The 18,274-nt window shown below is 34.7% G+C and overlaps 1 protein-coding gene across 5 annotated transcripts in view; it reads right to left on the bottom strand.

The window, feature by feature from the left end:
* GAS2 (growth arrest specific 2) overlaps nucleotides 1–18,274 on the bottom strand; it is a 147,887-nt gene that overhangs the window by 113,716 nt on the left and 15,897 nt on the right. For all 5 annotated transcript variants that reach the window (XR_005217529.1, XM_037841073.1, XM_037841071.1 and 2 more), the window contains one exon: nucleotides 15,106–15,227. Coding sequence is in view for 4 of the 5 variants with exons in the window: in XM_037841073.1 (XP_037697001.1) it covers nucleotides 15,106–15,227 (122 nt within the window). In the remaining variant the exon portion in view is untranslated. The remainder of the gene's footprint in view (nucleotides 1–15,105; nucleotides 15,228–18,274) is intronic.

Consider the following 18,274-nt stretch of genomic DNA (forward strand, 5'->3'; position numbering starts at 1 on the left):
TTCCATAAGCTTTTACCTGAAATTTAGTATTTCCTTCAATTATGAATGTAAGCCCAAAAAACACAAAATTTTAGCAGTATGTTTGACTTTGTCACCAATAGAAATCGCAGATCATTTTAATTTACATTACAAATGCTGCAGGTACAGGTACCTATGTAAGACTACAGAATTTATAAGAACCAATGCCAGATTTTTTTTTAAAAAAAAGCAAGCACATTGTTTCCTTACTTTTAATTTATGTTTTAATGTTTATTTTAGTATTGTAAATACTATTTTTCAGTATAAGTGCCTCCCTTGGTATCCTATACATTTTATTTTATGTATTTTAAAACAGCATTATAAGAAGGGATCCACAGACTTCACCCAATGCCAAAGCAAGCCATGGCACAAAACTATCAAATATCTGTATTCCTGATTTAACAAGAAGAATCTGTGACTTGCCTTTATATGCTTCACAACACCTATTGCAAAATAGGATCTCAGGATTTTTCCTGAATTTATTCAGAATTTAGTTGGCTGACCTCATTTTAAGATTCCTTTACTCCTTTTCACTCCAAAAGATTTATTTCTTTTTTTAAACAGTAGTTGATTGAGCTAAGTGCATGGTGGTGGTGGTGGTGTTTTCTGCTTGGTTTTTTGTTGCGGTTTTTTTTTTCTTGGCTGCAAGTTGTTCAAATTGCTACATTATTTCTTACAATGGAGCAGTGATGCTAGCAAGTCATCCATTTGACAAGCAGCCTGCCTTTGGGTGAAATTAGACATTAGTAGCAAAGTAATATAAATACAAAGCATATAATAGGCGGCTTCATGCATGATATGTAACACATAACACATTTTCAAACTACTGATGAGACAACAGAATGTATTCATGTTGTCAGCCTCTAAAAGCTTAAAAAACAGTTGAAGAACTCTATATACTGTAAACTTAATTACCTCATCTAAAAAACATTATGCTATTACTCTGTAATGTGCCAGTATCACAAACCTTGGACCACACACACACACACACACATAAATATGGCAAGCACCTACATTTTAAATCACCCAGCAAGTATCAGACATTTTTAAGTGAAAAGCAACTCTTTCCCCCAAATTTTAAGTCCCTTAAAAAAAGTTATTATAAGATTTTGGAATATTCTCCTTCAAAAAATGACATGCATATTCATTATTGATTTGTTCAAATGATGTGAATTTCTCCAAAGTATTTAGTAACAGTTCATTTTAAAATAATTAATTTTCCATTTCTCATATGGTGAGAGTGACTTTTCTTGACACAGTATATCATATGCACAGTACTCTGAAAGAGCAGTGCCCACAATTAGTGCTATTGAATATCATAACAACAGTTCCCCAGCTACACTCCTTTTATAATCTTGTCTTGCTGATGTGCCTGCATAAGGTTAAATGCATGTGTGCCTGTAAATGGAAGAGATGATGTCATCCTGGAAAAATTCAGTTAGGTTTACTTTAGTGCTCAGGGGGCAACATTCTGCTTGTGCTACAAAATCATGTAGATGGAAATAAAGTCAACCTCCCTCTTCCAATCCAGGATTTGTTTTGTTTTTCCACGCTTTCTAGAGTTTCACTTCAACATGTTCTATTTTTATTCTTATTGTTTACATGCCTTTAATGCAACCATTACATAAGCTGCCAAACAATAACTTACAGTTTGAGCTTTTGAGAGGAAAGAACTTCTGAATAGTTTTGAAGAGGAGTCCTTTTTATCAGTCAATTAGCATCGATTTGTAGCCTCTGAATACTTGGCAAAATTCCTAAGTGAGATGCTGCCACCTGGTCTTTCTCTTTCTCTGTCTCTTGCTCTGGATTGCAGGTATCCACAGCAGAATATAAAATAGGGCTAGAAATGTCCTCCCCTCCCTCAGATCTCCTGGCTCAAAGACATCATTACAAGCAAACCTCCATGTGGAGAGCACAAGGACTTGGGAAAATGATGACTTTCTTGCTCATATAAAAAGGATAGCTAGGCTGCAAAAATCAGAAAGAGGCCAAATATTATAACAACAGATTGCATTTTACCCTCTTGAAAATTGAGAAGAATTCTGAAATAATTAAGATTTTGGTAATTTTCTTCATTGTACATAAAAAGAAAGCCATCTGAAACATGAATGCATGTCAGAATGATCAATCCCATGCATTGCACAAGGTAACTTTCCAAGGGGTAAGGACCTATATACATATTGAAATAATTCTAAGTAAATAAAGCCATAATATAGTTTTGCTTAACTGAGAATTCATCCTACAGATAATTCAAACACCCTATACTGTTTTAAATTATTTTCCTAAAAAATCTCAGCCCTCCTTCTTAGACACTAACTTTCTCTGCTGCCTACCAAAAGAGTTATATGAAAGGGAAGGTGACAATTCCCATTATGATTCATTGAGGACTTCCAAATGAGAATAATTAAGATTATGATAATAAAAACAATAAATTATTATCATCAAAAGTAAAAGTAAAGAATTTAATAATGTATGGGTAGTAAGCATGCTTAAATTATTTATTAAAACCCACTAAAAATAATTACAGGCTCCATCCTGATCAAGAGAGTAGAGTGGGAAGATGTAAGGCTCCTTCCACAGAAGCTTTGAACAACAAGTAAGCACTGACAGAAACATCTTTCCCAAAGTTCCAGAAAACATTTAAAGGACTGAAATTACAGGGTGAGCACTGAATAAAAAAAAAAAGCTTCTTAAAAGTGTAAGACCTTATGGTACCCTGGCCAGCCCCTCCCCCACCGCTGACCATCTCAGCACGGGGCAGGCTTGGATCCCAGTGCAGGTCCCTGGGCCCAGTTGTGGCAGGAGCAGAGTAACCCTCCTGCACATACTGGGAGCATGTATGTCTGATCCAGTCTGTCTGGTGGTGGGCTGAGGGACTCGCCATCCCAGAACTTGCCCTACAGATAGAAGGCAGCACAAGGAACTCTCCTAGAAAATGCTGCAGGAGATTAGTTAAGTCGTGCTGTCTGGGGCAAGGGATTGCTGGCTGTAAGACATACAGTTCAGTGCCTCAATGCCTGGGACTGTGAGAAAACTATTTTTAGATCTACATAAAATGGATAATTCCTAGGCCCAAATGTGCATGCCTAAGACAAGACTAATGCACAGAAAGGACCAGGGAATTCCCTACACTTTGGCCAGGAGCTATTCTCTAAACTCTTTGTATGGATAAGTTCTGAAGGAAAGTACTTGCACAGGGAAATCTGCAAAGACTGGGAAATGTGTTATTTATTTTTCCTTCTTTTTCTTTCTTTCTTTTCTTTTTCGGGTAGTTCCTGGCATTCAAGAAAAACTCTGTCATAGCACTAGCTGGATACATGCGTGAGGAACAGATGCATCAGAGTCTAAATTCCAGCAATAACACATTAAAATATCAAAATATCCAGGTTTCAACAAAAAGATTATAAAACATACAAAGAAACAGGAAGCAAAAGAGAAGACTGAAACATTAAAAACCACCGAAGAGGAGAATCAGACCTGGGACAAACCAGCCAAGAACTTCAAAAAAAAAATGGTCTTAAATATACTCAAAGAGCTGAAGGAAAACATGGAGAAAGAAATAAAGGAAAACAGGAAAATGATAGGTGAACACAAAGAGAATATCAATAGAGAGATGGAAATTATTAAAAAGGTATGGAAATTATGAAAATTAACCAAACAGAGCTGAAGACTATAGTCACAGAAATTAAAAATTCCCTAAAGGTATTCAACAGTGGACCAGAGCAGGCAGAGGAAAGAATCAGGAACCCTGAAGATAATACCATTGAAATCATACAGTCTGTGGAACAGAAAGCACAATGAATGAAGAAAAGTGAACAGAGCCTGCAGAACCTGTGGGACACCATCAGGCATGCAAATATATGCATTGCAGGAACCCTAGAAGGAAAAGAAAGAGAAAAAGGAGCAGAGAATATTCAAAGAAATAATGGCAGGAAACTTCTCAGTTTTAATGGAAGATATGGATACATACATCCAATATCAATATGCTCAACAAACTCCAAACAGGATAAACCTTAGAGACCCACACCATACCATATTATAATAAAACTATTGGATGCCAAAGATAAACATAGAATTCTGAAAGCCACAAGAGAGCAGCAATGCGTCAAGTACAAGGGAACCTCAATGAGATTAAATGCTGATTTCTTATCAGACTCTAGGGAGATAAGAGGACTGCAGGATGACATATTTAAAGTGCTAAAAGTAAAAAACTGCAAACCAAGAATTTTATATCCAGCAAAACTGCCTTTCAAAAGTAGGGGAGGGATTAAGACATTTTCAAATAAACAAAAGCTGAGGGATGCTGTCACCACTAGACTGACCCTATAAGAAATTCTAAAGGGAGTTCTGCAGGTTGAAAGGAAAGGACACTAGACAAGTGACTGAAACCTCATGAAGAAATAAGGATCTCTGGTAAAAATAATGACATAGGGTAATAGAAGTACCAGTACAAGGTTTGTAACTCCACTTTTTATTTCCTATAAGATCTAAAAGGCAAATGCACAAAAAGTTAATGATATATCAGGAGTTTTGGACTCATAATGGATAAATATATAGTTTGTGACAACAACAACATAAAGATAAGGAGACGGAGGGGTAGGAACGCAGTACTGAAGTTAAGTTGGTATCAAAGCCAATAATATTGTTATTGATTTAGGATGTTAAATGTAATCCCCATGGTCACCAAAAATAAAATATCAGGGAATATGCAATCTTATAGAGACAGAAAGCAGAGTACAGATTACCAGGGGTAGAGGCAGCTGCAATGGAAGGTAAAATAAAATGAGTGTAGGGTTTCTGTTTGGGGTGAGGGAATGTTCTAGAAGTGGACGGTGGTAAGGATACTGCAACATTGTGAATGTGATTAATCCCACTGAATGGTATGCTTTGACGGGGTTGGGAAGATTTATATTGTATATGTTTCCACAATTAAAAAAAAAAAAAAAGAGAGAAACTAATAAAATGATGACAATTAGACATAATACATAATACCGGATGGGATATAAGAATGGAGAAGTAACACTCAAAAAGATGTATTTGGGAAGTTAGAAAAAATTGGAATACAGAAGGTAAGCTTTATATCATTGTTAATCTTCTTGAACTTGATAACTTCACTTAAGGTGACACATTAAGTGAATATTTTTGCTCATAAGAAATGCATATGTAAATACTATGTATGACGTATGCAACCTGCTCTCAAATGCTCAGATGATAGATAGGCAGATACACAGACAGACAGACAGACCAAGCAACCAAGCGATCAACCGAAAGAGTGAGATGGCAAAGGTGACAAAATGTTAAAATTGGTGTATCTGAGTATCTGAGGGTTTGGTGTTAGTTGGAGTTTACTGTACGAGGTTTGTAATATTTTTGCAACTGTCCTGTAAGTTTGAAATTATTTCAAAATTAAAACTTAATTTTTTAATAAAAATCATTATAGTAGGCTTATATATAAGCACTTCAGGCACTGTAATGTATGCACAGCTATAATATACACTACAAAGCAGGTATTATTATTTCTATTTGGCATCCATTTTGATTTTGGAGGCAGATGAAATACACTCAAACCTTTAAAAAACAACTTTCAATGTATAGTTACTATATGCTTAAGTTTCATTCTAAAATCAGTCATACAATAAAATATTGGCTTTTTCTTATTTAAGACCTGTGATGGTTTGCAATCAAGTTTGTTTTCAAATCATTTTGCAAGCTTGATCTCAAAGACTATATATTACCACACACATCATTGCTCTCCCCTAGTAAACAGTAAAGTCTCTAGGAATAGGATTGTGACTGTCTCTAAGTCATACCACCAACACACACATTCATAAACACACACAGCAAATAGCATCTCATCCTGCAATATGTCAAATTTTAAAATAATGTATATAAGCAGTACTCAATTATAAAATGTTTGCAGTTGGTAATATTCCAAATTATTAAATGTTGCTAAAATGATGAACTTGCTGTACTCTATGAAAATTGTTTCTTCTTTTTGAATTACCCATTGATTAATAAAATAACACATTTCAGAATGCCAAGAGCAATATTTATTGTGTATTATTCTCTTAAAGTTTTACTAAAACTGCATTTTTACCTTGGTTGTTAAATAGTGTCTTGGTAAATAGCTAATTAAGAACTCCAGGAAGAAACAAATGTTCTTATACTCACATTTCACTTACCAACTATCTTATTGGACAAAAGGGGCAGTTTTTGGTAAAAGGATGCAAAAGAAAATCTTAAAAAAAGAGATTTGATCTTTATTGCTTTTTTATTAATTAAAAGACAATAACCTTAACTATTGTAACAATACATCATTTCAGGTCAAAACATCTCTTGAGCACCTTTGTCATGAAAGCCCTTCAATTATTCTTTTTCCTAATTCTCAATGGTGACAATTATGAAACAAATTCATAAAACTCACCTGATCCTTATGCTATTGGAATCATGATAAATGCTATAAAGACCTGAAAAAAATTCCTCAGATAGAATGAAGCATTTGGATAGTTAATAGTCTCCTTTTTGTCATCATTTTTACCTTTTGACAATGCTCTGAACTCAAATAATAGCACATTGTTGAACCTATATGATAATATCTTCAATAAACTCAATCAACTTCCTCCAGGATCCACCTACTTCATAGACCACCAGGGAGTCTATTACTTCAGCCAATCTCTTTTCAGCACTTTCAATGTCTTCAGATCTTTGTTCTTCTCCTGTACTACCCTAAAATCCTTCAATCCCCTCTGTCGCATCCCGTATTTAAAAAGTCAGCTTTGTTCCTAGTGATTTTGCACATCAAAGACTTTTGAACTAAGCAAATCCAGCAAAGCGAGAAATTTCACACTTGGTAAGAATAAAAAGTCTTCAGGATTAAAAATTGAGAATTGCTAAAACCTACTGATAACAGCATTCTGGATCTACAAGTAAATATCTATATTGGACCATTCATTCATTGACTCATTTATTTATTTATCCAAAAACACATCTACTGAGGATGTGCTGGACATTATATTAGACCCATAGATGGGTAAAACACAGACCATGTCCTCAAGGGTCTTAGAGTCTAGTAAAGGGAGAAAGATACGTAAACTACCAAATTTTAAAGAATTCAAATAATAATTTGCCCCTTATCTACAATCAGTAATAGATAATTTACCTATAATCTATAAAATGTACATAATAATACCTATGTATAGAGTTGTTATGAGGACTAAATAAGTTAATAAACATAAGCACTGAGCAGTACCTTGTAAATATGGGTGCCTTGTAAGGATCAGCTATTTAAATTGATTATATCATTGTACTCAAGATTCAAATTTCAGGAAGAGAGAGTCTGATTAGTCAACCTAACGACTAACTCTCTGGCCAGGTCTTGGCCTCGTACCTTGATTGACAGTTGCTCAAAGACTGTATACAATGAGGGAGAGATTGTTTCCCAAAAGAAAATTAATGTGTTACCGCCTAAAGAAGGGCTTGGAAAAGAGAGATGCCTTTTATGATCTATACACTTACTAGGGAGAATTGGCTTAAGTCTTCATGATTTTCCCATCAATTGGAGCACCTGTACACTTTTTTAAAATTAACTCAGAGTGGATCAAAGACCTAAATAAGAATCAAGACTATAGAACTTCTAGAAGAAAACATAGGGAAGCATTGCCATTTCTCACAGAATAGCTGTGATACAAAGAATTCAAATAATAATATGACTCATGTTTCGGATGGGCTCCTGTTCTTATCTCCAGTCACCTGCCCAATCCCAGTTCTCAAAAGTTCTCCTTCTCTTGGAGGAGGGGCAGAGACATGAAGAGGAGGGGCAGGCTGGGAGGTGAAATAGCAAGCACTCCCTCTCAGGAAGCAGAGAAGGTAGATGGCATATCCCCCACTCCTGGTATTCTCCTAGCGCAGCATCCCTGGATCAGGCTAAGAAAAGTATACAATTTAACCTGCACTTCCTGGAACCATTGTTCTGTCCTTAAAATCTCAGCTAGTAACTGGATAAAGAATCTATATTTTAAGCCAGAGGTGACAACCTCCACCAGGTATCAAAATACTGCAGCCTAGCTTAGGATACATTTAGATCCTTCTCACACCAAGACTCAGGAATTCCTGACAAACTTGCTACACAGCCTCAACATAGTCATTCAAAATCTGGAGTACCACTAAATGCATTATGACAGAGGTTTTTTTGGTTTTTTTGTTTGTTTGTTTGTTTTTCTTCTATTTATGTAATGGATTTTATGCAAACCTAGATGCCATACTATAACCACACTAAATGATAATAAAAGGCCAGAAATCATTTGGTGTAAGGTAGAGAAAGGAATTCAAAACTTGTGGAAGTATGAAATGCTACATGCACTCCAGAATGTGTACCTCATTCCACCACACTTTTGACTCTGTCACTCAGTAGAGCCCAAGAGAATCTATTTTTCAATAACACTTGAAGAGTACATTGATGAGGAAAATTCCAGAACTTTTTGATGTGGCTTTTCTCTTACACATGGGAATGCTGGTGAAAGGAGTTGATATTGAAATATGCTCCCTCATTTTGGTGGCCTGGTGGCAGAAAACACATGGTGGCCCTTCGCTTCTAGAGGCAGGGTAGACACGGTTGCCATAATGCAAAGCAGACTAATCACATTTCTTAGAATTACCTGTCCAGCAAAAAAACCTGACTGTGCTTAATCATAGGGCCTTTAGTTAAGACCCCTAAATTCAAACTTGATTTGTATAACAAAAACGACAACAAAACATGAGAGAATCTTTCTGATCATCCAATTGGCATACTAGAGCCAGTTTATATCCCCAGTCCTTTTAAAGGAAGGGAGTAATGACCTCAAGTCTTTACTGTAAAGCTTTCTTCTAACCTTTTACTGTAAAGCTTCCTTCTAATCTTTATCTAGCAGACCGAAGTGTCTACACAAATGGAAATACCTTATGATGATCAGGTGATAGATGAATTTTTGACACAAGTCCACCTTACACTATCATTCGTGGGCCATTGAACACATCGGAGGTTATTTTTATATTTTTTTCTGAATGTATAATTGGCATGGATATTCTCAGGAACTGTTAGAATTTTTATCCCTGGAATACATTTTTATATCACAAAAAAGACCACATAAAATTGGAGCAAATCACATCTCTGTAAAAAAAATCAGAGATTCATGCTCTCAGTGACTTAACAATGGAAGGAAAGTGATTACTATCACATCTCCATTCAATTCAAGACAATACAAAATAGACTGAAGGGACCTGGAGAACAGCAGGGAAATTATAATGAAGTAACAACTTTAGAGTTGATGTTCCAGGTGTAGTCATTCTGCTGAAGTATATCAGCCAAGATCCTGGTACCTGGTATGCACCTGCCAGTCTGGAAAATGCAATTTTCTTAATTCTGACAAATAGAAAACTCTAAAAGCAGTTTTTACACACCTGACCAGAACAACAGAACACTTTTACTATCCCGTAGGTAAACTCAAGCACTGTGTGATAATCCAGAGACATTTCAACATCCTATAGGATATCAAACACATCTACTACCTTATGATATTTTGCTGATTTGACTTTGGAGAACGGGATTAGCATGCAAACCAGATACCTTTATAAAATACCTGCATTCCAGAGAGCAGAACATAAATCCCACAAAAACACAGGAGGGGAGATCTGCCACCTAAATGAAGTTTCTAGAGCCAGTAGTAGGGGCCAGGTAAGAACACTGCCTTCTTAGCAAAGGCCACCATGTAAATATTTCTAACTTGCTATTGTCTGATGGAAAGTAAACACGGGATTTCAGGTGACCATGGAATTTAAATTGTTTATCATGAACTTAGTGCTGGATAATCCACTTGACCATATTTTTGGTTGTGCCTCACAGCACTCGATTATTATCAAGAAGTGCCATATATGGAATTAGCCCAATGAGGCCAGAAGACCCAGATAAGTGCCATCAGCACGTCACTCACTCCCTCTCATGACTGCTTTTTCACACTGCCACTGGTTTTGTCGACCTGCACATATAACCCATATCAAGTCCTCTATGCCCAGTTGACTATGGGTTAAAAAAATCAAGTTCTTCTATTTATTTATTGCTGTGGCATCGTAGTCCCATTTAGGCATAACTTTCCTGTAAGAGACTGTAGAACAGAAACTCTCCTAGTAAGAAAACCATTAAGCAAGACATTTTGTCCCTGATCTAGAAGGTCAAAGGTTTGGCTAGATAGTAAGGGTCTCAGAAGCAGGAAGACTAGATAAATGGTGAGAAGGAAATTTAATTTTATACTAGGAAATAATGTACCTCAGTGTATTTAAAACTTGAAGATACAAATATTTATTTTTTTTAAATCAGAGGAATTGAACTTGATTGCTAACTTTTTTACTTTTTTCTTTTTCCTCTAGTCCCAGGCAGGTAGACAACCACCAAAAATCATTTCTTTCACATCACTTGATCTGTATTTCCTCCATCTCTTCACAATCCAGTTTCTGTTGGTTTAATCCTAGCATTTCAGAACCATGAATCCCTTACGGAATATGCAATCATTTTAGTTGTGCAGCCAGATACAGAAGACTCTGGATTAATCACAGCTGAGGTATTTTTTTCTTTGCATGAAAATATTTTTAATCACTTCTCCACAGTCTCTTTTTCTTTCAGAAATATCAGCAGTAAAAACAAATCTCTGAATTTCTCTGAATTCAACCTTGATGTTTTCTAAACAGAAAATTCTATTGATTCTTGAAGATAAAAACTCTAATCTTCATGTCTTATTTAATTCCTGGACGGTACAACATCCTGAGCTATTGTTATCTTATAGCTCAGGAACCAGAGTGTTCTTGATGGGCAAATCTATCTTAGGCTCTATCTGACGAGGATGTTCTTTCCCTCAAACAAGGGCTGGATTCTACATTTAGACTATGGTTTTTGGTTCCTTCCTTGGAGCATAATGTAGCATTCTACCAAGTAACAGAACTTCCTTTCTGTTTTTTTCTTTTTCTTTTCTTTTTTGCTTCATGTGCTTCAAACCTGGTCTAACTACCTAGGGCTCTTTGAACTCAAAGGAAGTTTTGAACCCAGGGAAACACTGATGACCGAGGCAAAGACTTAAAATAAATGAGACAAATGGGAAGGAATATTGGAGAAGAAGAGCGGCTGAACTCTTTGACTATCTTGTCCCATGGTTAGAATCTTCTACACAAATCAGCAAACATGGCTGATGGGAAAAAGAACAGAATAAATACACAGTAAGAAGGGGTCCTTACAGTTGACTCTATCTGGACCAGGAAGTGAAAGTTTATACGTAAATGTAACAATTCTGCTTTGACTGAAGATGCCAACTTTGAGTCAGGTAACTAAAAGTTGAAAGGCATAAACCCTAACCTTGGACTTGCCACTTGTCTTTGGTTTTGCCATCTTGATAGAACATTAGAAAGATATGTTTTGTTTAGATTTTTGCCTTTAAAGGTTCTCAGCCCAAGGAATATTAACATTTATAGTTATAGTGAATTTCCATAAAATTATGGTGTATATAGACTAATTACACTATACATTAAACTGTTGCACACTATTCTTAAATGCTTCCCTACAACTACCATCTAACTCTGTGAAATCTCTGTATTTCTTTCATGCAAGATCATAAAATGGATCTATGGATGCCTGGAAAAAATAATCATAGAATATAATTTACTAATGTTCATAGTGTTTTATCACCAGAATAAGACATAAAAAGGCATAGATTTGTAGCCAAACATTAAATATGTAAACTGTATAACATATTTATTAGAATTTACTTTCAAATATTAGGAATATTTACATCATTCTTAAACATAGACATATTTTACACACACCAGGCATAAGTTACTCTTTTGAATGTGTTTATACAGTTGTAAAACCCTCAAATTAACTTTATCAACCAGCAAAAGTAAAAATATTGCTGTGAGAATGAGGAAATGAAATTTAAACTACTGAAAGAAAATTATCAGGGTCTTCCTACGATATGACTTTGAATGGGATCAAGTTTGTTATTGATTTTTTAAACGTAATTCTGTTTTAACATCTCCCTATGCATAATCACTAATTCAGAGAAGGAATTTAGCAGCTCATCTATCTTCACTATTTCTGTCCCTAAACTTCAAAATACCAAGGTAGAAAATAATTCCACAAAAGGAAAAACAGACAATATCATAACCTCCAGCTTATTTAAATCCAATTTGAAAACCTCCATTTTCCTATGGGAAATACTCAATATAAAACTACCTCGGTTACTGAATCCATTCTTGTTTAAATTTCGATTTAGATTTAATAATAACAAAATTTGTACAATTTCATATAACATCTATTTTTGCTTACAAAAGAAGGACTGAAAACATGAGCCCTGACAAAAGTATGTTTATGAACAATAATAGCATGAAGATATTAACCATCTGGTTTCTCATCTTATGAGAATTTCCTTGTAAAATGTAGAAATGAAAAACTAGCCTTCTTTGAATTTTTCACATGGTAAGGTACATGCTATTTTGATGGAAGCTGGTTATCACTGGAAGTCAATTATGAAATATAAAAATGTTGCCTGGGCACAGAATGCAATTTAGTCAAGAGTAAATTAGTGGCAACACTAATATATGACAACTTTCTAACTCAGATTAAATTTGATTTTTGAGCATTGAAAGGGAGGTCATAATGGGTATTTTTTAACCTATATTTGTTCAGTTAACATAGCTGTGTTTATAAACCAAATTAAATTTTCATAATCAGGATAAATTTGAGCTCTATCTTGGAGCAAAACTATTTATGGTCAAGGAAATATTTCAAGTTTAATACAACATTGCAGTTCTCACTTTGAAGGGAATTTTTCCTCTGTTTCCTTTTATGTTTTATAGTGTTATTTTAAATATTATAGAATTTTGAAATAAATATTTCAAAGGAAAACATATATCAAAACCTGACCTGTAACTATTCTAAATAATACATATTATCATGGAGACTTAGGTCAGATGTCTATATATTCACACATAGTTGTCATCATGCTACACAGGAAAAATTTACAAAGTACTTATTTTTATTTTCTTATAAATTTTAGATTAAGTTTCTTCTACTTAAGCTAAAATTTTAATCAGGATCTCGTAATTGCCCCTTCTCTTTCATGTAGGGAAGGAAGGAAATATATATCAAGAGCCCTTTTTGTAAATATACACATAATTATTAATACTATTTTACAGACAAGGGAACTAAGGATCAGAGATTCTCAATTCATAAATAATGAAACTAGAACCCAAGCAAAAGTTGTTCGATGTCAAAGTCTTTGAACTGTAGACAAATGCTTTGGGACTATCTTGCATTTGATAAAATAACTACAATTCTATTTGGGGATATGTGCTTCTGTTTTAAAAAGCAAACACTAACAGAACAAAACAAAACCTGAAAACTGCATAACAGCTGAAGTAGTGTTGTTTATTCTTTGTTACTACAGAGTCCAAGTAATCTTAACACAGGCATTGGGCTCTCTTTTTCCAGCAACAAGCAATACAAATAGAGGTTTCAGGACCTATACAGGACTAATGTAACACTCCTATAAAGTCTGGGCACAACACTATTTTTTCCTATATTAATTTATTTACAATAAACTCCTTAGACAAATTTCCTTCCTATTAGGGATTATGTTTTTTCATCAACAAGCTAATTAGAGACCAGTCACATTACCACGGAATCCACAGCAGAAGAGTAAGTGTTGTTCTAACACTAACACTTGACATGAAGCATTTTCATAAACAGTGTCCCCACGTCTGTGCTACCTAAAGAGAACCAAAATGAGGGTGCACTAGACTTGGAAAGAAATTCTTGCTCAGCCACTTACTAGCCTTGTGATCTTGTGCAAATGACTTCAAGTCTAGGTCTATATAATAGGGGTTAAAATGAACTCAGTGATTCCCAAACTTTGCTGAACATTAGAATCCTCCAGTAGTTTTTTTAAAAATTCCAATGCCCAGGTTGCACCCCATAGCAATTAAATCAGAATGTTCTGGCTTTGCAGCCTGTCAGAAGTAGTGTTTAAGGATGCTCAGATGATTTCAATGTGCAGCAAAATTTGGGAGGGAGCCACTGAATATCTTCACAAAGCTGCTTTTAAGATAAAAAAAAAAAAAAAAAAAAAAACACAGTGGGGGGTTTATTACATAAAGCTTCATGGAATTACATAAAATATTATCCCTAAAATAAATACAGTGATATAAACAACATTGTCTCAAGGAGCTTGATCTTTTCTTATTTTTTCAAATATTAGCTCAGTAAACATAAAGAAACAATATATAAATAATCATTTTTACTCTTTTCTGCCAGAGTTGCTGAAACAGTTTAACATTGTGGGTGTTCTAATTTTATTTTAAGCTGTCTTCAACATTATTTTAATCTTATTTTTCTTCCCTCTTCTCCTTCTGTATTAAAAATTAAGAAAGGAATAATCTAGCTTGTTTTCTTCTACAAATATCAAATGCTGCACTTTTATTATGTGTTTTATGAAGAATAATTACATCTGTTCACAAGTTTTCTAATTAAATTGTAACCAGGAAATAATATTAGAAGTGATGTGTAGAAAGGAAATCTCAGCTGTCAGAAAAAAAATAAATAACATGTCCAAAGTTAATAGGTTCAACGCTACCACCTACTTTAAACAAACAAAAAACTGAACTCCAGATATTTTGGTCCAATATTATGCAATAATATTTTTGAAAGCAAAGATCTGTTCAGTAAATCTTTCTTGGCTAGACTGTGTTTATTATCCAATGAAACAAGTTATTTCTCTGTAAAAGTTTTAATCAATACATCAGGTTCAGCCAGTTCATACACAGTACTTTCATTGTATGAATACCATCAATTTTCATAACCTTTCCTTTAATTAGACTTACCAAAAGGATTATGTAATTTATGCAATTAGTGTGTAAATAACATTACCTAATTAAAAAAACACCCTCTGTGCTTTGTTGTAATAGAGACCTTGATGCATCCATTCACATTAAAATCCTCAAATTAAACTCAATTCATAAGCAACTACAAATATAATCTACCTCCTAACAGTGACTTTGCTTAGGGTTATTTACCTTTGTGGGCTTGTTAGCTTCCATGCTCTCTTTGAATTTCTCCTGCACAGTTTCTGCAAGTTGACAGAGCAAAGCACCATTATCCAACTTCTCCATAAAGGTGTCTGCCGTAATCTCTTTCCCTTCAATAACAAAAAGAACCAATATAAAACCATAATCATGCCCCAATACAAATGTCAGATTCATGCTAAATTACTCATTTGACACAATTTTATCCCTAAAATTTCTACGCCAGCTGTATTTTGTTAAGGTACTTAACAAGAAGTATGCTTTCTTTGGAATTTTGTTTTCCTTTCATAGCAAAAGAGTCTCTTTCAACATGTTATATTTTTATAATATAGCTATACCTACATAAAAGTTTTATTTCACATAATCCTTTGGTAAAGGCAACAAAGATGAAATCCTAGGTGAAAGATTCCTACCATTTAACAATCAGAGGGAATGAAAACCAACCAGTCAATGAAATTCAAAGAACCAGCACTAACAGAAATTTGGCCTCTGGGGTAATTCACTCAATTCTCATCCTCAGAGGCCCATTCAATTATTTTGGCCACCAAGGCAGCACAGAAAATAGGGCTGGTATTTTGTGTTAGGTATATATGTCTTTCATTAAAAGAAGGCCATAGATTCTTTTCTTTCACTTAAAACAATTTATTATATTAAATTATATTAAACACCAACCACCAGTGACAACTTTAATAGTCAATGCAGAAAGCCATGCCCTAAAGGCTGTTGAACTAGTTTTCTTGATTAAGATAAAACAGGTAAAAATAATGCACATGATAAACTTTCATAGGAAACATTACCTCTTTTACCCTTCCCCTTCCTACTGCAGCCCTTGAACTGCAGAATTCTGTTTCGGATCTCTTTTTTCTCTTTACACCAACCATCCTCACAGTTTCAACTACTGCTCTTAAGAACATGATTCAGTATTCCTCATCCCTGACTTTTAACTAGTTCCCATTAAAGGGTATATTCTACCCTTTTTATATGCCCCCTAAAAGCATATTTTCTTTTTTCTTTTCCTTTCCCTCCCTCCTTCTCGCTCTCTTTTAAACAGCTTTACTGAGGTAATTCACATACCATACAATTGACCCATTTTAAGTATATCATTCAATGGCTTTTAGTGTATTCACAGAGTTGTACAACTATCATCACAATCAGTTGTAGAACACTTTCATCACCCTAGAAAGAAACCCTGTACATTTCAGCTGCCATTCTCCCTCCCACCACAATTTCCCCATTCTCCCCAGGCTTAGACAACCAGTATTTTCTTTCTTAAATTCACCTTAAACTCATCTCTCCCAAAGCTCTCTCATTTTCCTGGTTACTATTACTAATTCTTCAATTCTTAATTCTTTAAGTTTCAGAATATGTTATTTTCCTGAATTAATTTCCTGTAATTTATTAGTTGCAAGTACTGTAGATTCAGACTTACTTCTCTTGCTGGTACCATAATTTTAATAAAAATCTTCGTGATGTGATATCTAAACTTCTAGCAACAAGAAAAATGGGGTTTCTTGTGTCTTCTTCTCTCTCCAATACAGGCCACACTCAGTGCTAAAATAACTATTTCTAAATGCTATTCTCACTGGATTATTCTCCGCTCGGAAACCTTTAGTGCACAATTCCTAATATTCACTACCTAGAGGATGAAATCTATCTACTTTAGCCCAGTGTTCAAAGGTTTCCCCATGTACCTCTGCAGTAGGTTGAATTATGTACACCAGGAAAAAAAAAAAAAACATGCTGTTAATCTTAATCCATGCCTGTGGATATGAACCCATGCAAATCTTTTTAAGATGCTATTTTTAGGTAAGGTCTGGCCAACTGAATGAGGTTGGGCCTTAATCCTATTACTGGAAGCTTTATGAAAAGAAAGTTAAGTGTAGGAGATGAAACAGGAAGTCAGTGGAACTCAAAACACAAAGGAGAGGCATTGCCATGTTACGGAAAAGTCAAGGAACCTCAAGGATTACCAGAATGACACTGACTTCATGAGGAACCAAGCTTTCTAAACAACCCATTGTTGGGTATGTGTTTTAGTAGCCAGAGAAACTAAAACAGCCTCTAATCTACCTTTCCAATCTAACTTTTCCATATAATGCTGCTACTCTGTACCCTGCCCTCACCGTTACTCTGGCAGACCTCGTATCTACTGCCATGACATTGTGCCAGGGCTCCTACCTTCAGCATCCTCCCCTACCTCCTACCTGGCTGGCCGAGTGCTATCTTTCCCTTAATCACAGGTCTTGAAAGGGCTTCCCTAGTACATACCAATCTCATTTCCATAGGACATATGTATGGGTATCACCCACTTTGGCATTTATTTGCTGGTAACCTATTTTATATAAAGTTCTTGTTTTCCTCAATATATTGCATATCTCTTGAGCTATCTTTTTTCTGTATCTTCTATAGAAGCTTATTTAAACAGTCCGTACCCAGTAAATGTATTCAGTGAGTATGTGAATTAGCAGTTGAAGAAATAAGCTCCTGGGAAACTTTGAGAAAACGTTGGGTGTGAATTTTGTGAAAAGTAGTTACATTAAAAGCAAAACATTAAAAGGAGATATTTTAAAGTTTTATATTGAGACTCACATAGGTTAAATGTCTAGTTACCTTTTATCTTGAGATACATGCATGCAGCTCAATTCCATGACTACTCAAAGTAAATATAACCCAATAGGAACATCAGGTTAACTACTTGTTTAAAGTAAAACTCACTATATCTATTATATTTAAACTTCAAGACATATCTGTTTAAAATGATTTTTTTTTATTTTAGTTTGGGGGAAAGAGTGTATAAAGGAGGAAAAATATATATATATATTTTTTACGTTTCTTTTTTTTCCCTACTGGATAGTTCATATTTTAGCCTCCAGTCAGAATAATGACTTCTGCAGGTGGCAAAACATCAGTAGCTCTTAATATTCACCACAGAGGTAGCCTACTATTATTTCAAAATTGTATACATCTTAACTCAATTCAGCAATGAAAGTAATCATCTCAAGATAAAAAAAAAAAGCCAGTATAAAAGAATTTGTGTTTTTAATTCACTATATGGGCCTGCATTTTCTAACAATAATAAATACTTTACAAACAAGTATGAAAACAAAATATTAGAAATAATTTTGCAAAATTAACACTTTATTCAAGTGTAATTAAATGT

This window comes from Choloepus didactylus, chromosome 6, assembly GCF_015220235.1.
Source record: "Choloepus didactylus isolate mChoDid1 chromosome 6, mChoDid1.pri, whole genome shotgun sequence".
In the NCBI taxonomy this organism is placed as follows: Eukaryota; Metazoa; Chordata; class Mammalia; order Pilosa; family Megalonychidae; genus Choloepus; species Choloepus didactylus.